The sequence below is a fragment of the Lytechinus variegatus genome, chromosome 4 (assembly GCF_018143015.1).
Source record: "Lytechinus variegatus isolate NC3 chromosome 4, Lvar_3.0, whole genome shotgun sequence".
NCBI classification, from domain to species: Eukaryota; Metazoa; Echinodermata; class Echinoidea; order Temnopleuroida; family Toxopneustidae; genus Lytechinus; species Lytechinus variegatus.
In genome coordinates, this window is record NC_054743.1 from 12,889,413 (window position 1) to 12,904,681 (window position 15,269).

At 34.6% G+C, this 15,269-nt stretch overlaps 1 protein-coding gene across 1 annotated transcript; it reads left to right on the plus strand.

Annotated features, from left to right (window-relative positions):
* The first annotated feature begins 10,890 nt into the window (after positions 1–10,890).
* LOC121412806 (baculoviral IAP repeat-containing protein 7-B-like) lies at positions 10,891–13,224 on the plus strand. The gene is made up of 4 exons (XM_041605566.1): positions 10,891–11,494; positions 11,838–11,989; positions 12,481–12,595; positions 12,965–13,224. Exons 1-4 carry the CDS (start codon positions 10,891–10,893, stop codon positions 13,222–13,224), a joined length of 1,131 nt encoding a protein of 376 aa, XP_041461500.1.
* The last annotated feature ends 2,045 nt before the right edge of the window (positions 13,225–15,269 follow it).

Consider the following 15,269-nt stretch of genomic DNA (forward strand, 5'->3'; position numbering starts at 1 on the left):
CTCATTATCAAGGAAAATAAAGGGACTGGAATGTTGATATTATTGAAAACATGTATATGCTCAGAGCAGGAACAAGAAACCATTCCTTCATTATTTATTTATTTCCTTTAATTGTGTATGGAATGAAATAGTTTTTTTTTCGTGCAAAGTGTAGGTCTTCCTAGCTTTTTGTCTCTCTCTGCTCTAATTAGGGCTCTGATGCATAACTCCGGCAAGGCAGGGCTATCAGTCTTTGGAAAATACTTGTGAAAAAAAGGAATGCGATTTGATTAGTAATGCGCCTTAATGAGTTGGAATGATGCGTTGGATATGTTTGGATGTTGAATGAATTTGATTTGAGTGAAAAAAAAGGTTTAGTCCTCATTATCAAGGGAAAAAAAAGGGACCGGAATGTTGATATTATTGAAAACATGTATATGCTAAGAGCAGGAACAAGAAACCATTCCTTCATTATTTATTTATTTCCTTTAATTGTGTATGGAATGAAATAGTTTTTTTTTAAGTGTAGGTCTTCCTAGCTTTTTGTCTCTCTCTGCTCTAATTAGGGCTCTGATGCATAACCCGGGCAAGGCAATGCTATCAGTCTTTGGAAAATATTTGTGGAAAAAAAGAATGCGATTTGATTAGTTATGCGTCTTAATGAAACTAAATAATATGAGGTTTTAGCTTTACAACTTGCTTACTCTTTACTGTCAGAGCATGGAATGTTGATAATGGAATGGGGGGTGTTTTGTTTTCAATAATATTTGTCACCGCAGTGGTTTTTGAAATGGAAGATTTATGAATTGGTATTACTATAATACACTCACTTTAAAAATATAGATATGGAGTTGTAGGGTAATGGTGCATGATTTCCATCGTTTGATTATCCTTACTTCAGTGACGTGAGATATGTTATAGCTAGTTGCAGCTTGACGGATAGCTAGCTGTATAGCCTCCTTTTTTTTGTTGTATGAAGATGAATAATTTAGTAGATCGTTCTCTTTTATGTCATGTTTGCATCTGAGTAAAACCTAGATGAGATTTTTTTTTAAATCCAAACCCCTACTTTTTTATGCTTGTTATGGTACATGACTGACGTAAAGGTGAGAATGTTCATTCTCAAACAAATTTAGGCACATCGGAAAAGTTTCATTGCAGTGGGTTTAATGTGTGTGTGTGTGTGTGTGGGGGGGGGGTAATTTAGAAAGTAATGGAAAGGGTATTTTCTTTTCCACAGTAAACCAGACAGGTGCAGTGTTAAACAATTAATTCCTTGAATTGCAAAAGGATCCACCCTATTCACGCATTATTTGGTTCCTATAGAATTTAATGTTTGGAAATAGACGGGAGTTCTTTGGATATAATATGTTTGGGTTAGGCTTAACTTGGTGTTGGCATATTAGATATGCATGATCACCACGTTAATGGCATGAGGAAGTGTGTTTGGGTGACTGGCGAATTATTGTGTTGGATGTTGAATGAATGGGGGTGTTTGGAGTGTGATACTATGAGAGGGCGTGGTTGTATGGAGTTTTGTGTTGCCTGTTTGCATTTTATGAATAGTCTTTCATGTCTTTCATTCATTCAAGTTATCTTGTATTTTTCGGATTTGGTAAATGTTTATGGATAGGTTATATTTTACTTTACTCACTTTAAATGTCAGGGGTCTCAGAGACAAGGCTAAAAGAAAAAATATTTTTGAATTTTGCAAAAATAAAGGGAGTAATATTGTGTTTTTACAGGAAACGTACAGTACGGAAGAGGTTGAAGAGAAGTGGAAATTAGAGTGGAATGGGCCTTTATTGTTTAGTCATGGAACGAACCATAGTAGAGGTGTTTCTGTTCTCATTTCTCCAAATTTAAATATAAAAATAGATAATGTTGTTTTTGATGAAAATGGAAGATATGTCGTTATGAAGTTAGAATTTCAACAATCTAAAATAATTTTAGTTAATTGTTACTTCCCCACAAGAGATAAGGACAAGATGCAAATTGATTTTTTAGAGGAACTGGATGTATTTCAAAGCTTTACAGCTCTGAAGAAATGATAATCATTGGGGGAGATTTTAATACAATAATGAATGGAGATTTGGATTATTTAGGTCCAAGAATCTTTCATAAAAACAGATTTAACGAGAAATTTGAGGGATTTTTAGATGGATTCGGATAAGAAGATATATGGAGGAGGATAAATCCTGAAAAGAAACAATTTACATTCAGGCAAAAATGTCCTATTATGCAAAGTCGATTGGATAATGTGGTTCGGGTCCTCTGCTTTTCAACATTTAGTTAATGGTTGTGATATTGTAGCGTCAATCACGCCAGATCATTCGGGCGTTCTGCTTCAGTTGACAAGCAGTGTAGACAAGCCGCACTTAGGCAATTCATATTGGAAGTTTAACAATAGTCTGTGCGCAGTTTAGGAATTCGTGAATTTATTCAAAGATAAAGTAGTTGAATTAAAAAAAGAATGGCTCCCGAAAATAAAAGATAAATTATTGTTGTGGGATTTTCTAAAAATGAAAATGAGGGAGATTATTAATAAGTACACAAAGAAAAAAGCAAAGCTTAGGAAACATGAAATTGAAAAATTAGAGGAAGATATAAAAAGTTTGGAAATCCACCTATCGACTCAGCCTTCGAGGAAAATACTTGATGAAATGGAGGAGAAAAAGTCTAAATTGAACAAATTGTTTGATTATAGCCGACAAGGTGTAAAAATCCGATCAAGAGCTTTTTGGTTTGAGGACGGAGAACAAAAAACACAATATTTTGAACAGTTATTAAAGTCAAATAAACGGAAAAGTGTAATAAAAGAAATATATGATCAAGGTGAACAGATTATAAAAGATAGGAGTGAAATATTAAAGAAGCTAAAGTCATTTTACGAAAAATTATATTCATTGAATGAAGTGATTGTAAATGAAAACTCTTTTTTCTTTAAAGATATTCCTAAATTATCCAAAGAAAGTCGAGATATTTGTGAAGGTAAAATTACTATTCAGGATTGTTTAAGTGTTTTGAAAGAAATGAAATTTAATAAAACCCCTGGAAACTACGGTTTTACTGTTGAATTTTATTATACCTTTTGGAATTTATTTGGAGGACTTTTGGTGGAAGTGTTAAATGAAGTGTATAATAGGGGATTATTAGCAACTTCACAAAGGCAGGGCGTGATTACACTATTAGAAAAGGAAGGCAAAAACCCTTTATACATTCAAACTATAGACCGATCACGCTTTTAAATGTTGATTACAAGATCTTATCAAAGGTATTAGCAAAAAGATTAAAAAAGGTTCTGAATGAAATAATTCATATTGATCAAATAGGGTATGTTGAAAATAGGAACATTGGAGATGGTGTGAGATTAATCGATGATATTTTATTTCAGTCCTCTTTTGGAAATATTGGATATTTGATCACGGTGGACTTTGAAAAGGCTTTTGATTCTATTTCCCATGATTTTCTTTTTCAGACTCTTAAATTATTTGGATTTGGCCAGTCTTTCTGTTCTTGGGTTCGTGTTTTATATACAGATATAACTAGTTGTATTATGAATGGAGGTTATTCCACTGGTTATTTTGATATAAAACGAGGGGTAAGACAGGGGGACCCCCTTTCTCCTTATCTGTTTTTGCTGTGCATAGAAACACTAGCTTTGGCAATAAGAAGGGACGCTCTAGTTGAAGGAATTCAGTTTGGATCTCATGAAATTAAGCAAATATTGTATGCCGATGATATCACTCTGTTTGTTAAAAATAGCAATTCTGTTAAACGGCTTAAATATCTTTTGGAAGAATTCGAAAAAGTGAGCGGTTTGAAGGTAAACAAAGGGAAAACAAATTTTTTTTGGATGGGAAAAGATCAAGACAGACCTCAAACTCCACTATTTGGAAATTTGGTTCAGCAAATTAAAATCTTAGGCGTTTATTTCTCTCTAAATGTAATAATAAAAGAAGATCTAAACTTCAAAGAGATACTTAGCAAAATAAAAAGACTTTTGGGATGGTGGAAACAAAGGGATCTAACCCTAATGGGTAAAATACATCTGTTGAAAAGTTATGCATTATCAAAATTAAATTACGTCTCGTCACTTTTAGTTGTTCCTAACTGGTTGTTCGTTGAGGTGGAACGGATCACTTTTGAGTTTTTATGGTCGGGTAAAGACCGTATAAAGAGAAACATTATGTATCAGGATTACTCACACGGTGGGTTAAGAATGATGAATTTTAAGTTGTTCATAAAGGCCCAACGTCTAATGTGGCTGAAACGTCTATTATACGGGGAACGCGATGCTGGGTGGAAATTGTATTTTGATTTCTGTTTTAGATCACTTGGTGGGAGATTGTTATTTCTATGCGATTTTGATTTTTGCAAATTAACACAGACAATGCCACAATTTTATTCTGAAATGCTGAAGGCTTGACAAGATATGAGAAAATATAGATATACAAAATAGGAAGTAAATCCGATTCTATTTGATAATAAGAATATATGTGTAAGAGGTAAAATGATTTTTGACATTGATCTTTATAATAAGGGAATTTACACTGTAGATCATATTTTTGATAACGGGGTTGTGAGACCTGTGGCTTATTTTCAAAATCTTGGGGTAACTGCAGATGAACTGCTCCACATTATTGATATAGTACATGCTATTCCAACTACTTGGAAAAATGCCTACAGCTCTATTAAATTTATAAAGATTGACGATGAGAACTTCAATGTTAATTTGAATATCAGTAAGCTGGAAACTACTTTTGAGGTGATAAAATAAAAAACGATATATAATAGTTTTGTTGAAAATTTACGGGAAACGTATAATTTAACATTGAAAGATAAAAACATTAATTTGAATTTTACAGATGTTGAAATGTGTAATAGGTTTTCCCAAACCAGGAGCACAACGTTGATTAGGAAACAAAGAGAATTCCAGTTCTTACTTTTACACGGGGCGATTTATACCAAAGAACAGTTATTGAGATTTGGGTATGTTAAAGACAGTTTATGCTCTTTTTGTGGCAGGGAAACCGAATCATACATGCATATTTTTCTAAATTGTTCTAAAGTAAAACCTTTATGGGAATTTTTTATTAAATATTTTTGTATATCTGAATTAAGAGATTTAGAATGGAGAGATATACATTTGGGATTATCTGGAAGTACGAATAGAAATAATTGTGTAAACAGTATAATCTTTTTAATCAAACATGCCATTTTCCAATCCAGAACCAATAGTCAGGTTCCTTCCTGCCATAAAATACAAAAATATATTGCAGAACGTAGGGAGGAAGAAAAATGCTTGGCTATAAAATCGGGCAAATTGAGTTTGCATGTAAAGAAATGGGAAGACCTGAAGGTGAATGAGACATTGAATGCAAACAGGTGTGATGTGTCTGCTGGTGTTGTGAGTGTGTAATGGTATGTCCGCGTGTGAATGCGAGTGTGCAATGGTATGTTTGCTGCCTGGGAGGGGGGGGGTCTTCTGTGTGTGTGAGGGTGTGTGTGTGTTTTTTTTTTTTTTTGGGGGGGGGGTGGTATATTGTGTAGTAGGGAGTGTGGGGTGCGTGGGTGAGTGAAACATATATATGTAATCTTCCTCTTGAAGGCTTGTAGAGTTTCTTATTTGATTTGACATAATTTGGATATTAACATGATATTGAGGTAATTTTTTTTTCTATTACAAAAAAAAGTTTCATATTGTTATAGACATGATAAAAGAGAAATACGGCGGTTTGATTTCATTTTTAATCATTTTTAAAATTGTTGTAATTTAATTGATATTGATATATTTGTTTGATTGTTAATTGATTGTATACATGCAAAGAATCTTTATTTATATGAATTGTGATTGTCAACTTATTGTTTTGAAAGAGGAAGAAAATAAAATATTATTTAAAAAAAAAGTGTTTGTGAAATGACCCTTTTAAACAGTCTGTGTGTGCGCGCGCGTGTGGATAGGCGTATTATTTTGTCAGACGTTACCAATCAGATGATTATTTACGTCAGGGACCGAACTTTAACGCCATCATCCAATAGGCATGACCAGGGCTAGGACCTAAAACCTCCGCATAAAATTCCAAGCTAATTACTCTCGCCAAGCCTTTCCCTGAGAAATAATAATAGTAATACAAATGGTTGTGTCTTATTTAAAGCACACACCGTCCAGAGACACTCATGGCGCTACACCAGCAACGGATCCTTTGAATATAATAGTACAAATGTAAACGAAGTCAACTCACAGATCTAAAATTACCACAAATACTAAGCGGTACAAAATACACACAAAAAAATAAATACATTTTTTCGTCACCCACTCGCTCACACACAGACTTTTGAAAATGTTAATGCCCCCCCCCCCAAAAAAAAAAAAAATGCGAAAAAGTGATAAATTTTAGCAGCTCAGATAAACGTTCCCTCTTTTCTCGATTGACTAATACAGTCAGAAATTATATTAACACATTGCAATTTGTAACCGACCCCTCCCTCCACCCAGGTCGTAAATGACGTACATACATTATTTCGTCGCGCACGTACCTCACCAACAACGATTTTGAATTTTGAACTGTTATACAAATATACATGACATGATGTTTATTGAATCACTCCTGGCAGATTCGCCGTGTTGTATTTCTAAGCCATTCTCCTAGCTACCAGCATTCTCTACGGTGTAAAAGGTAAGTTTTATTTTGAAACAATGCCTTTGGAAATGCAATTGATATTTCTACCTTTTCCAGTATGTCATGCTTAACGCACAGAATAAGCAAATGTAATTTTAGCCTTCGCGTAGTTTTTAGACCCTTTTTTATTAGAACAACTATGATTGAGCTCATATAATTGATCTACGGCATTAAGAAAGAACAAAATTTACTTTTGAAAGTGTACTACCCAACCAAGGTATGTGTTGATTCCTCATGGAAAATGTAAAATCGTCATCATAGTTATCTATGATTTTACGGCTATCCAATAAATCCACTTATTAAGATCTTGAAAAGATGAAATATAAAATAATTGAAAACATAAGATGAAGTGAACTTTCGAAGTTGTGAAGTTCAACATTTGAAAGATGAAATTTCTAAGAACTTCAATAACCTCTTACTTGCCAGATTTCAAGACGTTTTCAACACTACAGTGCGTATCAAAAAAACAAAGTTTACACTTTGAAAAAGCCCTGGGAATTTAAAAATATACAACATGTGGGTAATTTTTTCACATACAATCCTGGGTTTGGGTCTCATCTATCCAATGAAAGTAAAAGTTTTGACAGAATGTTACACTTGAGTGAGCACTGTCCATTTTTGTAAAGCTCGCAGAAATCTGTTTGCGCAGAAATGCCCGTTTGTACGCTGTGCAAAGGGGAAAGGGTGAAATCACACTTACCCTGCGAAACATTTCTCATACATTTCCCTTGCACGTTTAGTCAATTGGAATAAAACGGATATATTCAAGCATTTCCTAACAATTTTGCCACCCAAATTGAAATTTTAACACTTAGTATACACAACTTTTACCCTTTTTGTGCCTGCTGGATCTGAGGACATATCTGAATCTGAACCAAAGTTTATATCAGACATCTCTAGCATTTTTTCACTCAGTTTTTATCATTTAAAGTGGGCTTACATTTCGTTTTCCATTTAATACTTGTTTCTCCACACTTTTCCCAAGCTTGACAATGATTAACAAAATGAAAATCAAGCCTAAGCCATTTCATGTAAATCACAGCTCAGTGTAAAGCAAATATCGTCCCGATGGCCTCGGTGTGTGGGGGAGTGGGGTGGGGCGCAATGCACTCCTCGAAGTGGTTTGGGCAAAGAAACAAGTTTAATAGGTGAAAGATATCTTTAAATCAATTTTACAAGGTAAATTCCACGTGTTATTCATGATTAAGGTATACTTTTATTCGCATAACTATTTCAAAGTTCTGCGCAAATCATTTTTCACTAACTTTTCAAAAGTAAGTGGTGCTCACTCAAGCGGAAATATTTTTCGACAGTTTTATCGTCATTTGCTTAAATGGACCTGTACCAATGTTAAAATGTGGAAAAATCCTCAGGATATTACAAATGTATAATTTTACAGGATTTTTTCTAAGTGTAAACTTTTTTTGATACGCACTGTATACTTGTCGGGTTGTTTCTATGATATATTTTGTTCAAATCAACATCCGGATAGGGTTCTCTCAGGGAGGAAAGGCCTATATACACTGTTAGTAAACAGGTGCCCGTTGCATAAAACTTTTTACCTGAGAAAACTGGGGTTGTTTTTACCAGAGTTTTTGCCCTGCATGTGTTAAAGTCAATGGCAGAAATAAGGCTAACCTTAGTTTTCAGTTTTTACCAGAGTTACTCAGGTAAGAACTTTTTTGCAACAGGCCCCAGAAGATTTTACAGAAGAAAAATATGCTTTAAAAAACCCATATATTTTACAGAAAGAAATAACAAATCAATCTGTAAATTGTTTTAACAGGAAAGATTTTCTACAATTTTTGTACAAACAGGTCTGTTTTAAAACAGTAGGAAACATTTTTATAACAATAAAATTTGTAAGGTTACATACTTCAAATACCATTTTTCTGTAATCTTACACAAATGCGTGGTAGACTACACAGTACAGTAAGATTACAGGTGTTCTCGAGACTCTGCTGCAGGAATTTTAATTCTGTTAAAGGGATGGTCCAGTCTAGAGATATTTATATCTCAAAATATAGAGTAAAATTCACAAAGCAAAATGCTGAAAATTTGATCAAAATTGGATAATAACAAAGTTATTGAGTTTTAATGATTTGCGTTATTTCGGCGAAACAGTTCGAGGCATGTCTTTATGAATATTCATGAGGTGGGCAGATGACGTCTTATCCCCACTTTTTCTTTTAATTGTAATGAAACACCTCATTTACACATGTATGAAAACAATAAACATTTATGATATCATGTAAAAACCTAAGAAAAGGGAAAGTGGGGATGTGACATCATCAGCCCACCTAATGAACATGATGAATATTCATGATGATGTACATATAACTGTTTCACAAAATATTGATAAACTTGAAAATTCAGTAACTTTGTTATTTGTTATCCGATTTTGATGATTTCTTTCAGCATTTTACTTTGTTACTTTTATTTCATTTATTTAGATATAAATATTTTCATCCCGGACCATCCCTTTTAGTAGAAATTTTCTAACAGTGTACTCTCCTGCCCATAACGCAAAGTTGGTGGATCACAGAGATAACTTTGATTGTCATTATAAAAGGATATTGTACCCGATATTCGGAATTGAATGTCTGATCTACTTTGAAGAGATCGTTTTTTAAATAAAGAGGAGTGGATGCAAAAAAGGTGGTGTGGAAAGAGAGAGAGGGGAGGGGAGCGGAAGAGAGAGGGAAAGAGAGTGAAAGCGATAAAAATAGAGAGAGGAAAGGAGAAACGACAACAAAAGAGTGCGACTCGCATGTAACTTCATTAGCTCAGTTTACTCTTTAAATATACTTCTGATTGTTGTGATAGTTGACCATAAATTACCTTTATCATGATTTTAATCTATCATCAGATGAATGAAGTTAAACATTGATAGAATATGCAATCACAATTAAATTATGTTTATTGAATTATCCGTCAATAGTTATCTTCTACTATGTATGACCCATATCATGATTGCTCCTATAAAATCAATGTAAATATGATAATACACTACTTTCAAGAATCACAAGGTTCAGATTAATATCTCGCACCATTTCGAAATTCTGAATAAAAAAATCCCTTAGCACTAAATATGGGAGTTGCAAACATGATGTAATCGGGCGTGAAAATGACGGAAAGCGCATGCAGTTAATGTCGCCTATACTACTTTGCCTAACTTAATCTTAACTTATTTTGTTGGATTTACTTAAGCGGTACATTTGCTAATTTGCACCCTCGACTCAGGTTTAGCCAGTTAAAAAATAATGTCATATTCTTTATTCAGGCCAACGCAATTACCCCCCCCCTCATAAAAAAAGAAAATTGTAAAAGTGTACAAGAATGTTAATCTTACTTCATTATACCCAGTTCCCACTGTCACGATCTGCGCCAAGATCCAAACGTCGTACTTAATCGTGGTGTAATCGTAGTTATATTTTCAGATCGTATCAGATCATATCAGATAAATCTCGGCAATCGTGTTGATAGTAGAATATTTTTGAATTTTTCAAAAAAAATCGCGATCTGTTACGACAATGGAACGAGGAATTATCAAGTTGACGTACGATCATGACGGCAGTGGCAGAGGGAATAACTTGTGGTTATTAGCTTGGAGGGTTGTGGCTCATTCACCCCACCCCTTTTCAAATAAAAAGAGTGCTTGGGAGGAGATCAGTGGGTGGATAATGTTGTAATGATATAATAGCACATCAAAGAAAATTCAGATTATTTTCTATCATTTACAATTTATATTTTCTTCTTCAATGGAAGAAGCGTGCTAACCATAAAATCTTATGCAACAGGTCAAACGTGAAGTAAACTTTCAACATAGAGTTCGTAAAGACTTGATAACTTATGCTCTAAATACCCACAATAAGACTACGATGTGTCAATGACCCTGTAGACACAAACAAGAAGAAGATATAAACAACAATAATTCAACAGACATTCTCAAAGCAAAATACTGCGAATTTTGCTAGGCTAGCTCTTTATCATGTTGAAACGAACGCCCAAGTTTGATCATCTTGTATGCCTCATGTGTTGCATATATATTAAATGTTTCATTGTTCGATTTCTCTTCTCATTTATCCGTCTAAACTCTACAGGTACAAGAGTGTCTCAAAATGCCAAATCTAATATATAGGCATACCATGTGCAACTAGTTTTCGAAAACGCCGAACTTTGAGATCAACGAGTTCTTCTAAAAAGAAAGGTTATATGCTTGGATAATATGGCTGCCAATACTACCCTCCCACGTACTAGCGTACGGGGCAAGTTCAAGGCAAGATATGACCTGCAGAAAATGAGGTTTGAAGTGGAAAGACTAAAAACATTCAAAACATGGAGCAAATCATGCCCGATTCGACCGGCACCTCTTGCGAAGGCTGGCTTTTTCTACGTTGGAATATTTGACTTAGTGGAGTGCTTTTCCTGCAGAGTCCAAGTTGATAAGTGGGAAAAGGGACAAACCGCTAAGGGTCGACATGAAGAGAAGAATTCACTATGTAAGATGGTGAAAAATGAGGAGAAGTTTAATATTACGATTGAAATGTGGAATGAAATGAAGAAGTGCCCTCAGTCAACAAGTGAAACTGATGGAGAAGTGGTAATGGATCCATCCGATACCAGTAACTTGATCACCCCAGACATGCCAGATGATTATGTAGACGCTTTCTGTGGAACATCTTTCTCTGGAAGGCTGACATTAGCTAAATACCCTGAACATTCGGGGGAACTCGATAGACTCGACACCTTCCGTGATAAGTGGTCAGACGAATTCAAACTGCCTTCCTCATCCCTAAGGTGGCTGGCCAACGCTGGATTTTTCAAAAATGGTATGACGATAAAGTAATAGAGTATTTAAAACAAGGTGTTTTATTAATACATGCTATGATTATCAATTATTTGCAATCAATTATCTTCTTTTGATGCATTATGGGCGTCACACTTGATTTGAAGGTTCTGGGAGATTTTTTTTTGTTGCTTTTTTGTTTGTTTTGATTTGTGTGTTTGTTTGTTGTTGTTTTTGCTTGGGGTGCCTATACCCTGTCACTTCTCCAGCTACATTAAATACGTTATACCTTGTTATATTGCTATTACCCCTTCCCCACTCAGGGACTACTACTTCTACTTTCCGCAAGCATGTATTACAATTATTTTAACTGTTCAACTTTGCAGGTCCTGGTGACAGGACTAGATGTTTCTATTGCGGTGGTGGTATTGAATGCTGGGAGGAAGATGATGAACCTTGGTGCGAGCATGCAAGAAACTTTCCTACATGCAAGTGGCTTCTTGACGTGAAGGGCGAGGACTTCGTCAATGACGTACAGGTCAGTTCGGGATCTCAGTCTCTATTGATATTTCGTATTCTCAATTTTGATCGATACCATTGGTTCATTTGAACTTTAACATATTGTAATATATTGTTCGCAGCCCATTGGCTGAATTTGTTAGCTTCTTGATGAAGACGTTCATTATCCTTTCCAACTTAAAATGCGTTAAATTAAGTCTATCCCGAATGGTGAATTGTATGTTGCTGGTATTACATAATGTTTTATAGATTGACAACCCTCATATTCGTCATTGTTTTATTTTTGTTTTATGTTTGTTTGCCTTGCTTCGTGGAGTCTACAAAGATTTGTATTTTAATAGTTAATATACGATTTTCTTAACTATTGTGGGCAATCTCTCCACAATGTTTGTCTATGTGTTAATTTTATGTGGTCTTCTTCATTTATTGAATGTTTTGAAAATTACAAATATATAAATTATCTATCCATGATGCATCAAATTTAGAAATAACTTATGACATGTTTCACAGGATTACTTTAAGAACAAGAAAACACGCGAGGAAGAGGAGAAGAAATCAAGAGACACTTCAACTGCTTCTTCGCTGAATCACCAGAATGCTCCTGCGTCACCCCCAATCAAGACAAGTAATGATGCTCATAGTAGGAATGTATAGTGTTTAAATGTGTTGCTCCAAGTCAATATGCACCCTACACATAGTGCTAAATAAATAAATCCAACAACAATAATTTGAAAATTCCATCTAACAGACTGATTCAAATACAGATATACTTTTAAATTAAGTAACATAAAAAGGCTTGGTTGATGTATTAAATGGACATCATCAGAAGGTTGATTTCAATCAAGATTGTTCAAGATTGATATTATATACATCGGAAAGTACTTTAAGGTGTTTTTATGCTAAGACGCCATTGTAATATTAATTGTTTGTTCAAGGTAATCGGATTAAAAGGAAAAACTTCTACAGAGCAAAGTTTAATATACCCTTTTTTCAGATCAAGTGTCTGCGAACGACTTAGTAAAGATGATGGACAGCCCAACAGTGAGAATCATTCTCAAGACTGGATTCGACGCAGCCCTTGTATGCCGCGTCCTCGAGGAGCAACTGCGTCAAACAGGCATCGACTTCTCATCTTCAGACAACTTCATCAAGGCTTTAGAGGCAGCAGAGAAGAACAACCCGAAATCTCCAGTGCCCAATATTGAGATGCAGGTGAACAACAGTAACATGTGTACTATTGGTCAAAATGTATAATTGTTGTTTAAAAAGTACAAATTAATACATTATGAAAATAACACAGCTTTGAAAATAAGGAAATGAATGAAAGATAATGTTTACATCATAACTAAGTAATAATATGGTTAACATTCAGAATGATCCATAGACCTTTCTTTGAAGTTTGATTCTCAAATATTCAAATATTGAATATAGATTGCATTTGTTGTACAGTTATATTGAAAATATGATAATGATAAATGTATTGAAAATAAGAGAAAAACCAAGAATAACCAAATGTAAAAGATAACTAATAATGAACAATTTACGTCGCTCATAACAAGCTTGCAAATGACAAAATGTCTCATCAAAAGCAAGAAATGGAAGGAAGACAATGTCAAGATTGTTTTTTTTCCATTTAATTACACAGAGGCAAAGGCTTGCTGCCATTGAACTAGACGGTGGTCACAGACAGTTTCATTCATATAACACTCGATCAGATCAATACGGCTTCGGCACTTCAAGATCTCCAGATGTTAATCGTGAGTAATATTTTTTAGGATGGGATGGAGATGGAAAGCCCATATTTTTACCTTCCGAATATGGCGTTCTATCCATTACATATATTAACTATGCCTACGCGGAATGACTTAAATATGTTAAAGGTCACAAAAGTCGGATATAGACCTCGAATTGTGTCCTCTTCACATCATCGCAAGATTTTGACAATCCGGAAACAAATCAATTTTCCAACTTAAGGAATAATTTTATAAATAGTTATAACTTATTTTATTCATTGAAAGCAGGTGGACACCATGGGGAAAGGGTTCGATTTTTCACCCTGGACTGATACAATATCAACACCATCAACACCCTCTTAAGGGTGTACACTTGCACCCAATATTAAGAGTGCAAACTTGCGCCCTATAGAGTGCTGCTATTGTAACAGTCGGGTGCACCTGTAGGGGTGCAAAAAATTTAACCCCTTTTCACAGTGTTTTGGTGATTGATCAATTAGACATGTAAGACAGCTAAACATATTTTGCATTATTCAAAATATTATTGAGAGGTCATCTGCTCAAACGTCTTATAACAAAACCCATCTCCTCGACATTGCAGAACCCTTGCCAACATCACCACGGACTGGCTATCCACAGACTACTCGGAGTGCATCCTGCTTGATCTGTAGGACGCAAGATGTTGCTACCAAATTGCTTCCATGTAACCATGAAGTGGCATGTCTTCGATGTACCCGCGTTGCTGTCAAATGCCCATCGTGTGGCGTACACATTACCAGCTATCGGCGAATTGCATTTGACGTTTAGCGTGATACGATAGAAAGTTAAATATATTTCAACACGGTAAGGTTTTTGACAGCCGAGTTGAAATCAAAATGAAATATTAATACATGAACATGTAAATAGAGTCTTATTGCATGAAATTTCACAGAACGCTGAAAATCGAAAGCTATTTGTTACTTCGAGTCATAGACTAATTGAACTGACTTTTGCTGGCCAAGTTAGCAATCAGTTTCCATTTCATGATTATAATTCAACTTCATAGACCTACATCAGCAAAAATTGATAAATTATCGAATATGGATAATCTACTGCCATTCGTATAACAAACCTACTACAGTGTAAGTAAAGAAGAGTGGTTTGATTTGTACATGATCTTTTCTCGTCAATGTCTCGGCCTGCAATCAAGCAAAAATAAAATCCTTAATAAAATCTAGAAATAACAGAACTACAAATTATAAGGATTTGATCGAGAAAGGAGTATTAAAGATAGATCAATAATGTTCATGCGAAATAGTTCAGAAATTGATAAATAATTCGGGTTATTTGAATTTTGCTTCTCCCCATCCATCCACTGGACGTCATGTCACCATACTTTTGATTTTATTATGTACATACATTTACCTTGTATTGTTTTTGACATTGTGATATGGAAAATAAATACCAATACCAAGGCGCAACAAACTGGTGTCTTTATCATCATGATCATGGCGGCTCAGATACAACCGAGATAGTAGGCCTATAATACAAAGTACATGTACGTTTGCTTTTATTAAAGAATGAAAA